This window comes from Myotis lucifugus, unplaced genomic scaffold (genome assembly GCF_000147115.1).
Source record: "Myotis lucifugus unplaced genomic scaffold, Myoluc2.0 scaffold_30, whole genome shotgun sequence".
Taxonomy (NCBI): Eukaryota; Metazoa; Chordata; class Mammalia; order Chiroptera; family Vespertilionidae; genus Myotis; species Myotis lucifugus.
The window spans coordinates 4,937,365-4,957,393 of NW_005871078.1; the positions used below are offsets into that span (position 1 = coordinate 4,937,365).

The following is a 20,029-nucleotide window of genomic DNA, read 5'->3' on the forward strand; positions in this document are numbered from 1 at the left end:
CCGGGGTCCCAGAATGTGACAGAGGGTGCACGTCGGGCTGAGGGGACTCCTTCTCCCCCTAACCCCGTGCATGAATCTTCGTGCACCGGGCCCCTAGTTATTATATATATTTAAATAGTTTCAGTTATCTTTCTGTTCTAATAGAGACTACATTTTATATTGAAATATCATTAGTAAAATTGTGAAATGGAGAAAGTTCAGGATGTCTGGGAATGTGGCCCAGTCCCATTTTGTCCAGAGTCTGGGATGTGATAAATCTGGAAGGGTCAATCAAGTTGAAGCTTTAAGAGTTTGTTGAGGGAAAAATTGAGGAATCAGATGTAAATCAGATCAGGGAGTAAACTCTATTTTGTAAATGTAGTCAGAGAGGCTTATAGTACAGGAAAGTTATTTTAGTTTCAATTAAGTTAATAGGAAATAGCGAAACAGTATTATTGAATCACAAGGAAATTGTGATTTATTATGGAAATCTTTTTGTCATATTTCTCTGTATAGTGAAAGTTGTTTCAATGTTATACCATTGAAAATCATGAACAGATATAAATATTATAGCACATTTAATTTTCCTCCCTTTAATCTTAATAAAATCTAGGAATAATTGATGATAGGGGAAAAGATAATTATAAGAATAAATCAGTGAAAACTGTGTTTAATACTTTTTTAAAGTACTAATCTATAATTTAATATAGTTTTTTAAGTAGGACAGGTAACAAAGAAAACTATAAAAATGTCCAATATTTTGAGACATCTATAACAAAATTGACCTGAGAATCTCTCCACTTATCCACCCTAATTCTCTGATTTATTCTGGAGACAAGGCACCTTACTTCTAAGATTGACTATTTTATTGTGCTACTTACTGCCTTATGTTCATGAACTTTGAACACATTCTCACCTCTTGATCATCCATTTTTAATTTCACAGAAATGTCTCAGAGGCTGAAAAGCAATTTGTGACTCACTTAATTCATTTTCTCCTCTATAACACAAGAATAGCATTTCATTTGTTTGATATGCAAATTCATTTTTTTATTCAAAATAGCCATCTTGAACAAGATTCAGAATGGGGGGCACGTTTTTACTCATTTTTAAATTTATTTATGTCCTCTTTATTCTTAAAAGGATCCAAGGCAGCTATAATAAGATATAATAACATCTATCCTAATAAAAGGGTAATATGCTAATTAGACCTGACATCTTCTGGACTTCCTTCCTGACAAAGCCAGGAGTGTGGCTGGCCTGCAAACTCCCTGCAGCCCTCGCCCAGGCCACCCTGGCCCCCAGCGGGGACCCCCATCCCGATGGGGGGGCATGGTCGTCCTGAAAACCCCTGGCAGCCCCTTGCCCAGGCTGTCCCATCTCAGCAGGGACCCCCACCCTGATGGGGGCATGGCTGGCCTGAAAACAGCCCCAGACCCCTCGCTTAGGCTGGCCCTGCCCCCCTAGCTGGGACCCCCACCCTGATCGAGGGCAGGGCCGGCCTGAAAACCCTGTGACCCCTGTCCTGGCGGCCCTGCCCCCCAGTGGGGATCTCCCCACCCCGATCCAGGACCCCCATCATGGCAGGCCAGCTGGCCCCCACCCGTGCACCAGGCCTCTATCCTATATAATAAAAGGGTAATATGCAAACTGACCCTAATGGTAGAACAACCGCTGGACCAGTCACTATGAGACACACTGACCACCTCTTAGTCCAGTGATGGCGAACCTTTTGAGCTCAGCGTGTCAGCGTTTTGAAAAACCCTAACTTAACTCTGGTGCCGTGTCACATATAGAAATGTTTTAATATTTGCAACCATAGTAAAACAAAGACTTATATTTTTGATATTTATTTTATATATTTAAATGCCATTTAACAAAGAAAAATTAACCAAAAAAATGAGTTCGTGTGTCATCTCTGACACGCATGTCATAGGTTCACCATCACTGTCTTAGTCCCTTTTCCTGGCTGGCAGACTCCGAATGCTTGATGGCCACCCGAGACAGGGGCGGGGCCAGTGAGTGGGCGGGAACAGCTAACCTCTCAGTTTCTTCCCCTGGCCATCAGGCACCAATCACCCTATGGTGAATGGGGAACCGGGGGTGGGTGGTGGCAGGGGGCAGGGCCAGCTTCGGGCAGCTGGGGAAGATGGCCCTGATCGCAGGCCAGGCCTAGGGACCGTACCCGCGCATGAATTTCATGAGCTGGGCCTTTAGTATTATATAAAGCACATAGTAGAACCTGGTGAACTAAACAATGTGAGGAAATTGAAGCCAGGAGAAAATATTGGTTCTCTATCAGAAAGGGCTGTAGGGGACAGTGCAGAGAGTTGTACCCCAGGCTGAGAGTTGTACGCCCTGGGACACGGAAGCTGATACGCAATGCAGTCCATCCTCCTTTCCCGAGAACTGCCTATCATTATGGAAAGATTTACAAACCTCGTGGCTGAAACAGTTTAGTCCTAGAGGCACCCACTCTTTAAAACCCCGGCCCCTATTGCCTGTAATCTGGTCCTGGGGTGCCTGGAGGCACCTACCCTCTGTGACAGCTCCCCCCACCCCCCAGCCTGCATGTTTTGTAATCTATGATGATTCTACCTTGCCCACTTTCCCATGCTTATAATTCCTACTTTCCCACGTAATCTTTGTCCTTCTACCCAATATAAGCAGCTGGCTTATGGGGAGAGGCAGAGCAGATTTTTGTGGATGACCTGCTGCTCTCCCACGCTGCCGGCAGTATTGGAATAAACGCTCATGTATGATTCAACCCTGTCTCTGCTTAATTGGCTCAAGTAGTGACAGGCAGCCCGGACCCCTTGGTTGTCCAGTTACAACTGGACTGGCTTTCTCTAGATGGATGTATTACTTGGGACTTGATTAATTACATTTACTTGAGAACAGTAAATATTGCTTGTCTCTACCAAGTTTTTGATTAGTGTTAAGTGGCAGGAATTTAATGTTAACAATAAGAGTTGAATTTAAACAATTAACCAAGTGGGATTAGGATTTGTAAAATCAGAAAATTACTTAAGGGCTTAAATGATTCAGGCATTATTTTTAAGGCCTCTATAATAGATTCCTATCACTGTGGTGAGCACTGGTTATATTAGGCTTATCCATACTTATCAATATCAAAGTGTTATGGTGGAGTCCTATAAATAGAACCTTTATCTCAGTAATTATTACTTAAGATATCAGAAACACGCATAGCAATGAAGGAGGATAGATTCAAAACAGAATCTCCATAATTTAAGTTGTTAAGATCTGCAGAGAAAGATATCACAAGTATTAACTTGCACTTCTGAAGGTCAAAGAGAATTATTTATAAGAAATGTGTATCACTGCCCTAGCTGGTTTGGCTCAGTGGATAGAGCGTTGGCCTGCAGACTAGAGGGTCCTGGGTTCGATTCCAGTCAAGGGCACATGCTGGGGCTGCAGGCTCAATCCCCAGTAGGGGGTGTGCAGGAGGCAGCCGATCAATGATTCTCTCTTATCATTGATGTTTCGGTCTCAATTTCTTCCTCTCCCTACCTCTCTGAAATCAATAAAAATATATTTTTTTAAAAAAGAAATGTGTAGCACTAAAGTACTGTTTTATAATTTTCCTTGTGTATCTTGAAAGAGTGAGAGTGCTAGGGGTTTGGGCTCATAAATGCAAATATATTGATCACAGCCTTCAATTAACTTTTTTTCCCCACCATTTTCATGTGTATAGATCTACTTCTGGAAATTAAATCTTGAAGAGGTTAAGGTGATACTGGGGTAGAGGAGTGCCATGTATAGAATACTGTGATAAATGTAGACGATCTTTGAGATAGAACTGGAGGCTATATAATAAGTGAGCTATATTTTAAATAATTCTTTAACCAAATTTTTGAATGTCTTTATTGGTTTCAGAGAGAGGAAGGAAGAGGGAGAGAGCGATAGAAACAGTGTTGACCATTTATGATGAGAGAGAATCATGGATTAGCTGCCTCCTGCATGCCCCCTACTGGGGATGAGCCCCCAACCCAGGCATGTGCCCTAACCAGGAATAGAACCATGACCAGGGTTTCATAGGTCAGCGCTCAACCATTGAGCCACACCAGCTGGGCAATAATTCTTTTTAAAGAAACACTTCTTATTGCAGAAATTCTAATCAAATGAAATGACAGCTAGTGTTTTTCTTCCACATTCCATCTTTTAGAAATTGTATTTGCTTGGCTAGACACAACTTTTTGTGGCTTGTCATTGGTCATCAGGTCTGTGGGAGGTTTATAGATTTTAGTGACTCAGCTAAGCATTAAACCAAACCCGGGTGGGGGTGGGGGAGTGGGGAAATGTTCATTTTTATGATAATGAACAGATTTCATTTGCAAAGCAAATGGACCAATCTTAATTTCTATGATAAGAATAGCAGCAAGATCCTTTATGTTTGTTATAGGACTTTAGTTCCTACAGTCTTCATCTTCTTTCTCTGAGGCACTACATTTTACCATGGTACTGGATACCAACATTTCACCCTTATTTCTTAGCAGTTTGTGTTCAACCTAGTGCTGACCATTAAATTAGCAAAGAGTAGTGGAATATAGTTCCCTCTAAACTGCTGAATGTATAACATGTCTTAAAGTTGCATAGGTCAGTCTCAGTAATCATGCTGATACGCATTTTATAGTTGGTGCTAACACATGCTTACTCAACCCCTCCCTCTCCCGCCGAAACTGAGAAGGCATCTGTAGAAGGCCTGCTTTCTCTGTGGCTATTGCTTTAAAAAGGTGAAGAAACTCAGAATAACCATGTTGGATATTCACAGTATACTTTTAAATTGTCCTTATTGAAAATAAGGCTTGGTGACTATTATCCATGTTAACAAGGGATAACCTTTTAAAAAGAGTGTCCTATTATATCCTGATCACAGGAAAGTTTGGTGATTTTTTATATTTGTGATTATTGACGTGTAATAATAAATTTTTGAGTGTCTTAAATTTTCATCCCAATAAATAATTATTTGGATACACAGGAGTTGAAATGTTTTTGAAATCTCAGTTGTTAAGCTAATATTCCTGTTTAAAATATTAATATTGGTGGGATAAATCAAATATTATTTGAATGCTAACAAAATGTAATTTTTGAGTACACAAAATTTGGGGTTAAAGAACAATGAAATTACGTATCAGTCTCCTTTAAAGTATAAGCTAAGCTATGTTTATAACAATATCAAGCATTTTCTTCATGATTAAACTATCCATTTCTTAAAAGCTTTACACATAATTGACAGATACATGAAAACTAATATGTTTTTTTCTCCCTTAATTTTAGTCATGATTTCATTGGAGAGTTTACAACGAGCTACAGGGAACTTTCTCGAGGGCAGTCACAATTCAATGTGTATGAGGTAAGAGGAATTTTATTTTATTATTTCCTCTGGAATAAATACATTTATGCTTTAAAAGTATAGACTTTGCAAAGGATAGTTGTCAAAGGTTAACTTAGTACATATATATATATAAATATATGAATCTTTAAAATTATTGACAGACTTGTTTCTGAGATTAAGCGATATTATTTCTCTTCAAGTGACATGGTCTTTTAAACCTATTTTGAGACATTTAAAGTTTTTGCCTATGTAACTTTTTCTTATTTTTAAAAATTCAATAGGATGCAAGTTTATTTTTTTCTTAAGCTTCACCCTTCATGTTTTGCCTTCCCACCAACTTCCTCCTTAGTCCTTTGAAATATAAAGAGTAAAATATGCATTTTAGTTGTGTCAGCATGGTGATATAAAATGAACTGTACTTGGCTTAGTGTGTTTGTGCACATTCACTGTGGTTTAGATGAAGACTAAAGGGAATGGCAAGGCATGGTTCAGTTGTTAAAGAAATCTAAATTATTAAAGCAAACACACTAGTGATTTCTGCCTTAACTGCCAGGTCTGTGTTGAGCATATGCTATGTTTTAGCACTGTTAATCCTTGAGCTATGTTATCTGTACATTCTCTATATTTCTAAATTTAACATACATGGATAGCAGATGAGAATAGCTCAGTATTTAGTCAATAATGGTAACTATTTCCCTGCCAGATTGATGCTAAAATTGACCTCTTTTAAGAGTGGAGGAACCACCTCCTTCTACCACCTTACTGGCCTAAAGCAGTTGTATTCCATGCATTCATTCATGCGTTAACTTATAAATGAAATATTTATTACACGGCTTCTATATTCTCACTCTGTATCCGGCCCTGGGGACACAACGATGAATAAAAATTTCAGTGTCTGATGGGTGAGACAAACGCAGGAAATATATTTAGTGTATTTTGAAAACTGCTATATATAATAGTATATACTTAGTGGACTATGAGATATTGGCTTGGGGGCAAATTCAACCCAAGAAAGCTTCGTAGGCAAGGACAAAGATGGAGTAATGGATCAATTTTTATATCTAAGTCTTTCAAGGAAGGAATATTGAGGCTCTAAACAGGCAATGAAAGTAATATAAGACAGGCTGTACTTTCGTAGAAGCCTTTTTTCTCTGTCTACCCTCAAAGCTGAGGAGGAATGGCATGTGTACCAGTGCTCCTGGTACTTTGGACTCATCTACTGCCAGTCACCACATAACCCTTCACAAACCAACCACTCTGCATGCATTGGCGCACTCCTTATGTGCCCCAACAGTGTAAAACTCTGCCTTGGCCATCACCTGCCCTTTCAGCAGATTCGTGGTCGGCCAGTAATTAAGGATTAGAGCTTCCTCGGGTCTTTCCTGGCCATGCAGAGACCTGCACATATACTTGACCTTCTAGATCCCAGCAATATGCCTGAGTTTTTAAAAATCTAGATTAGTTTGGCAGGTAAAGTTTGTCTGATTCGTGGGATGATAGCATTATCTCCAGAATTGCAGTTATACTGGGTTCGAACTCATTTTGAGGCTATTGGTAGGTCCACAGTGTGGTCCTCAGTTGGTGTGCTTATTACCAGGGGCTCGATTGGTTCCTAGGTGGAAGAGACTGGCTTAGTGCCTTGCTCAGTAGGGTGGTACTGGGTCTTCAGTCAGCTGACCTGTTACTAGGTGCACAGGTAGGTGTGGCTTCTGCCAGGTGCCTGGGAGTTCTCCCCGCTTAGTGGGCTGGACCTGGGCCATGCCTAAGAGGGCCTGGAACTAAGCCCCGTGGCTCTTTCAGGTTCCATAGCCAAGACTGAGATCTGTAGATCTGGCTCTGGAGGCACAGATGAGCATGTGTCCTGTTAGGCCCCCGGGTGGGCTCGACCCAAATATAGGGATATTTCAGGATCTCCTGAGGTGCACACGAGTGTTTTATAGTGGGTCTCTGTGTCAGCAAGATTGCTTACAACTGTGGCTGGGTGGGTCTGGGAGTGAGTGTTGGGCCCTTTAAGGATCTAAGGGGTTGCAGATAGGACCATTACCCTGGATCTGCAGGACTGTTGGTGGACTGCAGCTGTGAAGGGACCGGACCCAAGTAAAGGGCCCTTTTAGGATCTCCAAGAGTGCAGAGGGCGATGTGTCCTGCTGGCTCCATATGCCAGCAAGCCGTCAGACTTTTTTAATCTTTATGATTTTGCGCTGTTTCAGTCAACCTGGGCCAATTACTTTTTTCTCTTTCTAGAACATTGCATTTGCTTATTCCCTTTCATTGGAGCCCTAGTTTAAATGAATAAATTCTAGTTCAAATAATACTTACTTATAAATTCTTTCATTTCCCTATTAAAATGTGCCCTTTACATTTTTGTTTGAGACGTGCTGAAAGATCCTTCCTTAAGGCACTTATCCTGTTAGATTGATTTATCCTATTAGATTAACAGGCTTTCCTCGTCTTTATGTTCTCTCTATCCTCCCATATCTTGACACTGTAGGATGCAGTAATAATTCTCATGGCACAAACAGCCCAAAATTCAGTCTTCTGTCCACAAATTATACCTTTACCAATTATTGTGCAGCCTGGGTGTCTGGTTGAAATTATTACCAGCATAAAGCAATATAGTCCATAGAGCCCTTATATATCCACATATTTGGGTGATTTGCTGTTAGTGTATTTAACCTACTGAAAAATTATGTCTTTTGACTATACTTTTCTGTCACAACATATATATTTTTTTTCTACAAAGCACTTATTATTATTTAGAACCTTCAGTATTAAAGGTCTTTCTCATATCAAGAGATGCAGATGGGTAAGAGTAATCAATGCATAAAATCATCGAGAACATTAATAAAATAAAGCTTTTTAAGATGAATGAATAACCCTAGTAACTATGGCAGAGGAATTTTGGCTAAATGACTGCAGGAGTCATAATAAAGGCATTGGTAAATGAAGAAAGGCATAAGAAGTAAAGGCAGCTGGTTGAGCTACACATTTTAAAATAATTTTAGTATCAAACCTAACACATTGTAATTGTTTTATCTTTTTAAGGTGGTGAATCCCAAAAAGAAAGTAAAAAAGAAAAAATACATTAATTCGGGAACAGTAAGTCAAGTATTATGTTATTCTTTAAGGATTCAAACAAATGAATAAAAATGTATAGGTATAACAGTTTTCATCAGAATCGAAGCAACTCAATACTGAGCTGTTTCACTTAGAATTTTATTATTTTTTAAATATATTTTATTGATTTTAGAGAGGAAATGAGAGGGGGAGAGAGAAACATCAATGATGAGAGAGAATCATTGATTGGCTGCCTCCTGCACACCCCCCACTGGGGATCAAGCCCGCAACCCAGGCATGTGCCCTTGGCTGGAATCAAACCCGGGACCCCTCAGTACACAGGCCGATGCTCTATCCATTGAGCCAAACCAGCTAGGGCTTCACTTAGAATTTTAATATGAAGGTATGCAATAGAAAAATAAACTGCCATGGGAATGTTTCTAATGGAGAACACCTTATGGGAGATACTGAGCCAGCTCTCTGCAGGTTGCTCTAGGTCAGCGGTTCTCAACCTGTGGGTCGCGACCCCTTTAGCGGTCGAACGACCCTTTCACAGGGGTCGCCTAAGACCATCCTGCATATCAGATATTTACATTACGATTCATAACAGTAGCAACATTACAGTTAAGAAGTAGCAACGAAAATAATTTTATGGTTGGGTCACAACATGAGGAACTGTATTTAAAGGGCCAGAAGGTTGAGAACCGCTGCTCTCGGTCAAGGGGGTCATAATGCCTGTGAGGGAAGCTGAAGTTTTGTTAAGAATAATTCTTCTTTGGAACCACCCTAGAGAGAATCAAGCAGACATGAAAAAATGTAAGTGGTAGTGAAAAGTACTATAGTCCTTATAGGCTAACCTTAATTATTATGACTCATTTTATAGCATGAGAAAGTACTTGTTTATAGTTCATTAACATTTACAACTCTGTAGGAATGCTTGACTAAATCAGTGCAGAAGGTGCAAAAATGAAAGTATCCTAAAATTGTGAAAAATCAAAATCATCCTATTTTGATAAAAAAATATACTGAAGAGTTTACCTTAAAACTAATTCTCTTTGTGGGAAGCAACTTCTGCACTCTCTCCAAGTTTCCTTTTAAAGATTTCTATAAAGCAAGACACCTAAAATATTAGATGGCCTCATTACAGAACCATGGCAGAGACACACATTTCCTTTGACACAACGAAGCTTATTCATTTTGATTTTTTAGTTTTAACCATTTTTCAACTCCCTTTCATCTTTTCTTTTATCTAAAATGAGAAGTAACACAGTGTCCTTGAAAATAATTTTTATGCTATTCTTTAAAGGAACTAAACCGGTCATAGAAATTAGTTAGTTAAAAAATTTTGGCCCTTTTCCTTCTGATAATTTTAAATGTAAGAAAAATCAGTCCTGCAGATTTTAATAAAGAATATCTTTGATTTTCAAATGCTAGAAAATAGGATTTTCTCCCTAATAGTTGGGGGCGGGGGGAGTCCATTTGGGGTTGCAATTAGTACTAGCTGGTGATCCTGCCCTGTTTTTCTCTTTCATTTTTTATTTCTTTTCTTTTCTTTCTTTTCTTTTCTTTTCTTTCTTTCTTTTTTTTTTTAGGTAACCCTACTCTCTTTCTTGGTAGAAACAGAAGTTTCATTCCTTGACTATATTAAAGGAGGGTAAGTCATTTTCTGAAATTGTTTTATTGTCTAAGCATTCCTTTAAATGTGTGTAGCAAATGCTACCACTAGGTAATAGAAAACTGAAATAATCACTTTTATTATGTTTTGATGGCAGATGAATTGCACTTTTGTTTCAGACCTATGAGATAAATTTATATGCCAAGAGCTATTACTTTTAGAAAAAATTGTAACTTTTCTTTGACCAAGAGAAAAAACTATTGTGTTAGTAATAGCTGTAAAGGTATATGTGCTTTCATGGAATGTTTTCATTTGTCTAACACCTGGGACTTTTTAGCTTCACTTTTTATTATTTTTAAAATTGAAGAAAAATTTTAGCTGAAGACTTATTGCAAATGTTTATTCTAGCTCCAGATTATTAAAGAATGTATCTTGTCATGAAATCATAATGCAGATATGGATGGTGAATAATCATTTAGTTGCTCCCTAAGCTTCTAGAAATATATATTAGAAAAAAAATTGGTGGTTGTAATCATTCTTAAAATTTGCCAGAGTCCATACAGACCCTGTCTAGGTAATATATTATGGATTTTGCTCCTATTTTTAAAAAAATCTAACCAAGCATCCCCAGAGATTGCAAACAATCACCTATTACCATATGGTCTAAAATATCCACATTTTCTAATTTATTTGCTGTCACCTTGTATTTACAATATATAAAAATGGTAAGAAGACAGATTTGAATTTTTCATAATTTCATGGCAAATAAGAGCAGACAGAGACAAAACTCATGTAAATCTCTTCCTAATTACGATTCAGCAAGTGTTTATTTTTATTTTCAATACTCATTCACTGATTAATTGTCATGAGGCAGAAGAAGAAGAAGACAGGATAGAAGACTGAGGGGGCAAGAGGAGCAAGGGTAGTTTCCCCCAAAAGAGAGAGCTTTCTCCATTTTGCTCTTATTTAAGGAGACAAAACAAACAAAAACAATGCTTGCCTAAGTGGAGAATCTTGGCTATATATAGACAACTTGCAACCTGCCACCTGGCTACACAGTCTTAGAAGCTATGGTGGTTCTTTCAATAAAGTTAAAGGAAAGCATACTAAGTGGAAGAAATGTTTGCCAGCTCTCCTTAGTATTCCCGGGTCTGCACATATTCTTATCTTTATAAGATGGGATAATAAAACACTGTGTTTATATATATATAAAAAAATAATAATCATAGACCCTGGCCAGTGTCCTTAGTGGTTAGAGTGTCGGCCTATACACCTAAGGGTTGCAAGTTCCATTCCAGGTCAAGGGCATGTATCTGGGTTGCAGGTTAATTACCACCTGTGCTCCCTCTCTCTCTTTTTCCCTTCCTCCTTCCCTCCCTTCCACTTTCTCAAAAAATCAATGGAAAAAATATCCTCAGGTGAGGTTTAAAAAAAAATAGGTACCTGTATAAATAAACTTCTTAGTAGCTGTAGCAATAAAGAAAGGTGGTAAGACAATGGATATCTCAGCATAGTCTTTTTTTTTTTTTTTGCCATAAGGAGACTTTACTGAAAACAGAAAACCAGGCGAACCAAGTATTACAAACAGGAATGTAGACTCATAGCAAAGCAAAACTGGGGGGGGGGGGGGCGCGAAAAAAAAGCAAAAAGGGTGGGGAGGAAAGGTGGAAGGGTGTCTGTCGGAAGAACGGAGGGGGTGGGGGCAGAAAGCAAGGAAAGGGAGGAGTAGTTTTCTTCTTCCTATTTCTTTAAAAAAAAAAAAAAAACCAACACAAAAAACACACACACACACAACCAATGTTTGTTCCCGAGTAGAAACATAAATAGGGCAGAATCGAACACTGTTCTCTCTTCCAAATGCAAAAAAGTAAAAGAAAAGGCAAGAAATGTTTAGAAATGTCAGCATAGTCTTTTAAAACTAAAAATAAAAAAGTGTTTGCTCTATCTGGCTATTATTTTCCTGTTGAAATAATAATTTGAAGTTTTAAAATATTAAAAATGTCTTTTGTTTTACTTTGTGGGCATGTTTTAGGTGTGTGTGTGTGTGTGTGTGTAAGAAATACCCAATATGTTTTGTCAGCAGGGAAAATCTAATAACATTAAATAAATCATTTTTATTGATTTTTCACATTTTCCTACTATACCTAGTGCAATGACAGTCTTGACTATATCACACTGTCAAATTTTACTGCTGCTTCCAACCTCCAATTTTATTTTATTTTTTTGGCTTACACACATCCTATTTTTAGCACTGTCTGTGCTAGAAGAAATGCTTGTGACCTTTTTCCGGCAGAAATCAGTATATAAATGGAGCCCCGACCTATGAGGTACACTTTGTTTCAATCCTAACTTCCCTTGAGTTGATAAGATTCCATTTTTTATTTACAAATGGGACCTAGGGAAATAGAGTTTGAATTTCACTACATAATTAATCTAACTGGACTTATATTAACTTTTATATTATAACCATATTATCTAAAAACTAGAGGCCTGATGCATGCAATTCGTGTAAGAGTAGGCCTTCGCAGCCGCAGGGGCTGCCTCGATCCTGCAGCAGCAGCCCCAGCTTCGTCCGGAAGGTCGTCCGGTCTAATTAGCATGTTATGCTTTTATTATTATAGATGACATAAAATATTATTTGCATAGAATACATTTTTATGTGAAGATGTACATAATACGTATTTTTTGCCAATCCGACAAAAAAAGATAGGTATAATTTTGATTCATTCACACCAGATGGCTATTGTGTTGACTGTTGTCATTTTTTTATTTGACAATCTAAGGGGAAAGAGGTCTGTGCCCCTGACTAAATAGTCAGCTATTGCATGTTTTAAAAATCCTTGTGGTACACCAGTATGTCTACTGCTGCACACCGGTTGAAAATTGATGATCTAAGTGTACAAATGCACTGCAGTGGTGGAAAATCATATTAAAAGCAAAAATATTATTACGCAAAACTTCTGAATAATAGCAAAATAGAATATAATGAGCTATACTTATTTTACATTAAAATTAATTATAATAATTGACCATTAATTATGTATAGTTTCAAAAATGGATACTGAATCTCATCTGAACAACATCAAATCAGAATTCCTAGTCTTTTGCAACTAAAAAAAAATTCTGAAAACTGTTAAACACCTCAGTAATATTTAGTATTCCTCATAGTAATTTTTCCACACAATACTTTCCTTTTATTAGTGTTTTATTTTCAGATTTTGGGAAAGAAGTTTTATGTCTCCCAAATTTTAAACATAAATATCTACATTTGTGTTTCACATTATAACATTAAATATGAAATGGTACAAAGAAAAATTAGGTAAAATGAAAATAACTTAATATGAAGCTAGATCCCCTGTAATCATACTCTGTATAAATAATTACTGCTAGAAATTTATTCTCAAACACACATTGTTTTTATATCAGTGTGATCATACTGTGCACAATATTTTAGAATGTATATTTTTTTCATTAAACATATTGCATATATATATATTTCCATGTCAGTACCTTATTTTAACAGTTTTTAACTGTATGGATGCACACAATTTAGTTTAAAAATATCTTGTGCTACATATTTTAGTTGCAACTATTTTATTTTTCCATTATAAACAAGGCTTCAATATAAAAACAAACCCTGGTGCATATGTTTTGTGCACTTCATTAAGCATGTCTACAAGGTTACTTTCTAGAAATAGTGTTGTTGGATGAAAATGGTATGTGTATTTCATAGTTTGTTAGATATATCTAAATGGTGTTCCTGAAAGGGCAATAATTTACACTTCTAACATTTGCATATGAAAGTACCATATCTTTATCCTTACTGAAGAGTGCCACTCCTTTTTCATTTTTGCTAATTTAATAGCTAAATATTATAAATCGTCAGTGTTTGTCTGTGAAACCTCTGCTTATTAATTGTGATGTCCTTTGTCAAGGCCGATTTTTAACTAGTGGTGTCTCTGGAAACAGATTTCAGAACTCTTTTTAAAAAATTGTTTTGCGTTTTTTCTGCTGCTTCTTCTCTCAGTCCCACCAAAAAAAGGTTGAGTGTTTTCAACTGAGAACAGAAGGCAGAAAGCTGACTGGCAGCTACATCCCTAGTGTTGTCAACACTTCAGCTAAACTTCCCCAATATTCACATTTTGGTCTTTGGTCTCTACTCCTCTTCAGCACACATCTAAAAAGACTCTTCTTAATTTAGTCATCTGGCCTTGCTTCTTTTTGCCTTGTGATTGCATTGAAGAAGAACAATAAAATAAGCTAACACGTTGGGCTATAATCAAGCAAGCAACCCCCAAACAGTATTTTGGAGGTTGTATTAGCATATTTGAAGATTCGTTTTTCAACATTAGCTTTTTTGAAGAAATGCTCCACCATTATATCCAAATATAACATTGCAGAAGCTATTGGAACTAAGTGTTGAATTCGGTTTTGTTTTTATAATAAATCATAGAAGCTACTCACTTTTAACTTAAATACCCAAATATCAGCATTTGTTACTAGCATTTGTGGATTGTTTTGTTGTTAATTTGGATTAGCGTCATTGTTGCTAATTGTCATGGCATCAATTCAGGGACCTACTCACCACAGCCTTTGTAGTCTAGGAGAAACTATTGTTGAGTTATGCTTATTTGTGCTGAATCTTAATTGGCAAGTAAAGCTAGAGGTCTTCAATAAAGGTGAAAAATCATCATATAAAATATGAGTAACAATAATTAAATTGGTAGTCTGGCTAGCTCTGGGTCACTTAAAATAAAGTTAGTTGAGTTTTTCCTGTATTTTTTTTTCTCTACATGAATTTTCTAAACTATTTCCCTTACATGGTTGTGTGGGAGAATGAAAACAAAGGGGGCAAAACCGTTGACTGATGTGGGATATGTAGGACTAGTAGATTGTGATTAACTCTTCGAAATTCTCAAATTGCACTTTAAAATGTCATCTCTCTTCTTGTTTCATCTCACACAAATATAATAAAATAGAAAGTTATAAAAACGTTATTTGTTTCCTCATGAATCCAAGTAGAAATTTTGCAGAGTTAAGAATAAACACATTTAAATACTAAACAAAACTGTTTTCATAGACCTTTAATATCTTCCCTTTCAAATGAAAGTTTTTACAGGCCTAATTTTTAGTGTTGCATATTCCAGGAGTCCATTATTTTCATCATTATCGAAGTAGGCATTTACATGAAAATATAACCTTGATTGTGAAATCATTTGTTAGCTTGTTACTGTTCATTCACTGTCTGAGTTCCTAAAACACTGTGTTTGGCTGCAGTCTACAGGTTTATGGATTCAGGTACACGGTGAATAGAGGAGGCATGAGACAGATGCATTCAAAATCAGCCAAGATCCTATTTTTATGTAAATATCTTGTGAAATAAAAATCTGAATTTTGGAACTTTTTTATTTAAGCAGTACCATGATTTTCCTGTAGCGTAAGAAACATTTTATGACTTGAAGTAGTAAAGAGTTTTATTTTCTACATAGAAGAATAATATCCACAAAGGAGGTCTTACTGTAGAATAATAAAACCTGTTTGCCTCTTCTGGGTTGTTGACCTTAGGGTCATTATTTTTAATCACACTCTGTACAATTATTGCAGTGTTTTTAAATTGTTTTTTCTTATTAAGATATAATTTTATGAACATAAGGGTACATATATTCTTTCTTATTAGCGTTTTGAGTTTCTTAGGATATATTCATAGAAGTGGGATCAATGGGGGGAGAAAACAAAGGGGACATCTGTAATACTTTTAACAAAAAAGATAAATTTTTAAAAAAGAGAAATAATTTTAAATATTAAAAGTCTGATATAATTGGCAACTAAAGATGTTTATTCAGTAATTAATTTATGGTATTCAATATTCCAGTTACTATTTTGTTGTTGTTGGTAATCCTTACCTGAGGATATTTTTTCCATTGATTTTTTAGAGAGGGTGCAAGGGACGGGGAGAGACAGGGAGAGAGAAACAACGATGTGAGAGAGACAACATCGATTGGTTGCCTCCCGCAACTGAGGTATGTGCCCTTGTCTGGAATCAAACCCAGGACCCTTGGGTCCACTCAATCCACTGAACAAACTGGTCAGGGCAATTCCAGTTATTATTGATAAGGGTCATGTCAGATTCATACAAAATTACAGAAATGTTTTGAAATCTGTGACTTCCTTTAGGGTAACACCATTGATTATCATTGGTGAAATGGTTTTATTGATCTCTACAGATTTATAAAATACATTTTTCCATATTCCCAATAGCTCACACTCTAGGGATCTGAGGGCAGAATAATAAATTTCAGTTTGGTTTTATCTGCCCTTCCATCCTCTATGTGTCTTAAGTCTTCATGAAATTCTACTCCACCACTAACATGACCAAGAACAAATGTTTGTAAAGCTTTCTACATCTACTAGTATTTGACTGGCAGATGAGGGGGGGAAAACAAATTCTGATGCACACAGAGTCCCTCTAAGCTCCCAGGATTTCACATCAACACAAACCCTAGTCTATGCTTTTATCAGACAATTCAGTGTATTAGAAACTGGCAGGTCTACAAATGGTCAATTTTCTTCCTCTGAAGAACACCCAAACTCTCATCCAACTGGTCCTGATATCCTACCACTCACATCCAGTGTTAGTTTCCCTGGGTGTTATTTTAATTGTCTGTTTGTATGATGTGTCTCTCAAGGAGACTGGCAATTTTTAAATACTTTATAGAGCTGAACACACAGTAGCCACTGACTAAACATAATTTAATTAGCAAGCCATTTTAAGCTGGACTTTTGACTCTTTCCCCCAAATCTCTTAACATAATGAAACATAAATAAATAGGGCTTTTAAACAAAGAGTGTGACAATTCAATGATCTGGATAACAAAACCCCATGTGTGTCTCTCTCAGAATTTCTCATCTTATGACCTTTCTCTTTGCATGCCTCATACCACAATTACCAAACAAAACAGATGGACCAGGCTTTCTGGGATAAGAAAAAATGCTTTGTGTTGCCTCTGCCAGAAATGTTCTCAACTTAACTCCATATCTGGGTTTGCAGTGACTTGGAGAAAGGCAAGTCAAGACTAGAAGCATCAGGTGCTTATTCTCCTCACATGTTAGAAAGGAAACATGAGAGAAGGTAATAGGGAGATGCTAAGTGGGCAAGTTCTGGGCAAGAATCAAAATAAGAGGTAAATGTTTGACAAGAGGTCAAGTACAGAGGTGGCTGCTGATAATTGAGGTAGTGCATAGCAGGGGCTAAGAAGCAGGGCTCTGGCATTAACTGCGTAGTTCAAATCCTAGATCTGTCTCTTGTTAGCATAGCCTATTTCCATTTCTATGAACTAGGAATAAAAATAAAAATGCCTGTCTCATAGAGAAGCTATGTGGATTAAATGGCATATAGTTAATCTTAAATGGCTACTTGGTCTGCAATAAAGACTCTGCTATAATGATAGTAAACGCTACTATCATTTTTCTGAATAATTTGAATTTCTTTGAAATTCCAATATATCTTACCTCATTTGATCATCATAATATCATTGGTGGTAGTTGTCCTATTTATCCGAGACATGGAGAGAAAAAAGATATATTCATATTTACAAAGTCAATAAAAGTCATTTTTTTTTGTAGTTCAATTCTCTCTGCAGGAATGCCAGGACATTCTTTTATTCTAGTCGATCTCACCGCAAACTCGTGACCCTGAATCTAAAATTTGTCTGACATTGTTGATAAAGGATTTATCAATAATTGGGGGGGGGGGGGAGGAAGAGCTACCTACTGTTGTAAACTAATTTTAAAGACTAAAGTGGGCTTCTTGATACTGTTAATTTAAATGTGAGTTGAATATCAGTAAGTTCTGTTATCAACAAGCTCCATAAGGATTCTTTTTTCCTTAAAAATACTTGAAGCCAGTGCAATGATGCTGTTAAATGTTTGCCTTCGTTTTATAAAATTGGTGGCAGTATATTGGTTATGTTGCCTAAGGGAGCACATCTTGCCAGAACATGAAACACTATAAGGCTTTTGGTTTTTTTCAAATCCAATTTCTTATTGGAAAACTGAATATACATGTCCAGGATTTTTTATAGTGCTTCTTGTGGTGGCACCCAAGTGTTTTGCTTTCATAAAATCAGTGGAGAGCTAAACCCTACAGCACTAAATGGGGATAAATCTAATGAAAATAAAGCCATTCTGCCTCCTATAAGTACATTCACATAGAACATTACCATACATAAACTAAACTCATCTACCCTAAGATTTAGAAGAGAAACTTTTATACATATTAAGGCTCACCAACATTGTTTTGGTTAATTCTTGACTCTAATTTTTTAACATGCAAAATGCATGCTTTAGAAGTCTAGAGATGTCCAGTTATCTCTTTGGGGATTGCCAGCTTGTTCACTTTCAAATGATGTTTTCAGAGCTATCTATTTCAAAGTCAGAGGAAACTTATGTAGTGTCATCATCATAACCATGGCTGGTTTAGCCAAAATATTGATAATCTACTTTGTATCAGGCTGCTTCTTAGTTATGTTTCATGATCGGAGTGTGCACTTTTAGCCACACTATCTCTAAAGTATAGTATCTCTTTGGTGGGCAATTGAAAGGTTGGGTCAGGGGAAAAGAAACAAAGATAAACAAGAGTGGCTTATAAGGGCAGGTTTTGGTGGGGTGGGAGAATTTATTACTAACATTGCTTAGATTGCTGGTATATGGTGATATTGGAATGTGAATTGAACATTAGAAGATTACACTATTGTTTTTAAGTTATCTACAGACAGTCCTTACTGCCTGTGCTGGTTGGGGGTTCATTGCCCCGTCCGGGGCCAAAATCAGAGAAAGAGGCTGACAGTTCCATCTCTATATCAAGAGTTCATTAAGGATCCTAACATAGGAGGTGCTTCTTGGGTGCTCCTTGACCTGGATATCTTAGTGCCTTCCACCCCCCAGACTGTGCTTATGTCTCCTAAGCAGCAAGCCTCCATGCTGGGAAAAGAATGCTTGGGGGAGCAAAGCAACCAGGTGCTGGGAGGCTTGGGATCCAGGACCTGTTATCTCACTCATTTGTGGAATATAATGAACAACATAAACTGATGAACAAAAACAGATCCAGAGACAGAGAAGCATCAATCAGACCGTCAAACCTCAGAGGGAAGGTAGCGGAGGGTGGGGGTAAGGGGGAGATATCAACCAAAGGACTTATATGCTAGCATATAGGCCTCACCAATGGACACAGACAACAGGGGAGTGAGGGCATGAGTGGAGGGGATGGGGGTAATGTGGGGATAAGGACACATATGTAATAACTTAATAAAAATTTTAAAAAAAAAGACATGGATATCGTTGAGGGCATCTTGCTCTGGAGGCATGTGGGAGCCCTGATCAGAGTACACTGGATGTTCAAGGCCAAGTTACCATACGCAGTTGCAAAAGCAAGGACACCACGATTGTACTGTACGCAATGCGCAGGCGTGCATTTCTGTAACCCAACTATTGATGTCACTGTTTGGCAAGATGACTCTTTTGTCTAAGTTGGTATAAAGATGTGTTACTGACCAGCCAAGGCGAGGCTGCTTTTTTTAAAAAAATATATTTTTATTGATTTCAGAGAGGAAGGGAGAGGAAGAGGGAGATAGAAACATCAATGATGAGAGGGAACCATTGACTGGCTGCCTCCTGCAAGTTGGACGGAGTTTGCAACCCAGGCATGTGCCCCCGACCAGAATTGAACCCGGGACCCTTTGGTCCACAGGCCGAAGCTCTGCTTTTATGTGTACAATGGCCCCTATGTTTGCTGAGGCTGCTTTGCACAGCTACTGCTCTGTAAGGCTACTTTGAAGAACTGTTCTGATAGCTCCTTGTTAGCAATGGCTACTTGGTCTGCAATAAAGACTCTCCTATAAGCCTAGAACTACTCATATCTCCTCTAATACCTGGCATCCTTGAAGGGCCAGTCCCTGGCAGAGGGGCTCGAACCCAACAAGGCAGAACTAATGGGAATTTGTAATTAGCCCAGAGCTCTCATGTACA

General features: G+C 37.6%; 1 protein-coding gene across 11 annotated transcripts in view; it reads left to right on the top strand.

The window, feature by feature from the left end:
• Nucleotides 1-20,029, top strand: part of CPNE8 (copine 8) — a 184,125-nt gene that overhangs the window by 113,408 nt on the left and 50,688 nt on the right. For 10 of the 11 annotated variants that reach the window (XR_002828720.1, XM_023752294.1, XM_023752291.1 and 7 more), the window contains 3 exons: nt 5,277-5,352; nt 8,380-8,433; nt 9,984-10,045. Coding sequence is in view for 9 of the 11 variants with exons in the window: in XM_023752294.1 (XP_023608062.1) it covers nt 5,277-5,352; nt 8,380-8,433; nt 9,984-10,045 (192 nt within the window). In the remaining 2 variants the exon portion in view is untranslated. Of the gene's footprint in view, nt 1-5,276; nt 5,353-8,379; nt 8,434-9,983; nt 10,046-20,029 lie in introns of those variants that run through there. The other variant, XM_023752298.1, reaches the window with a different exon arrangement.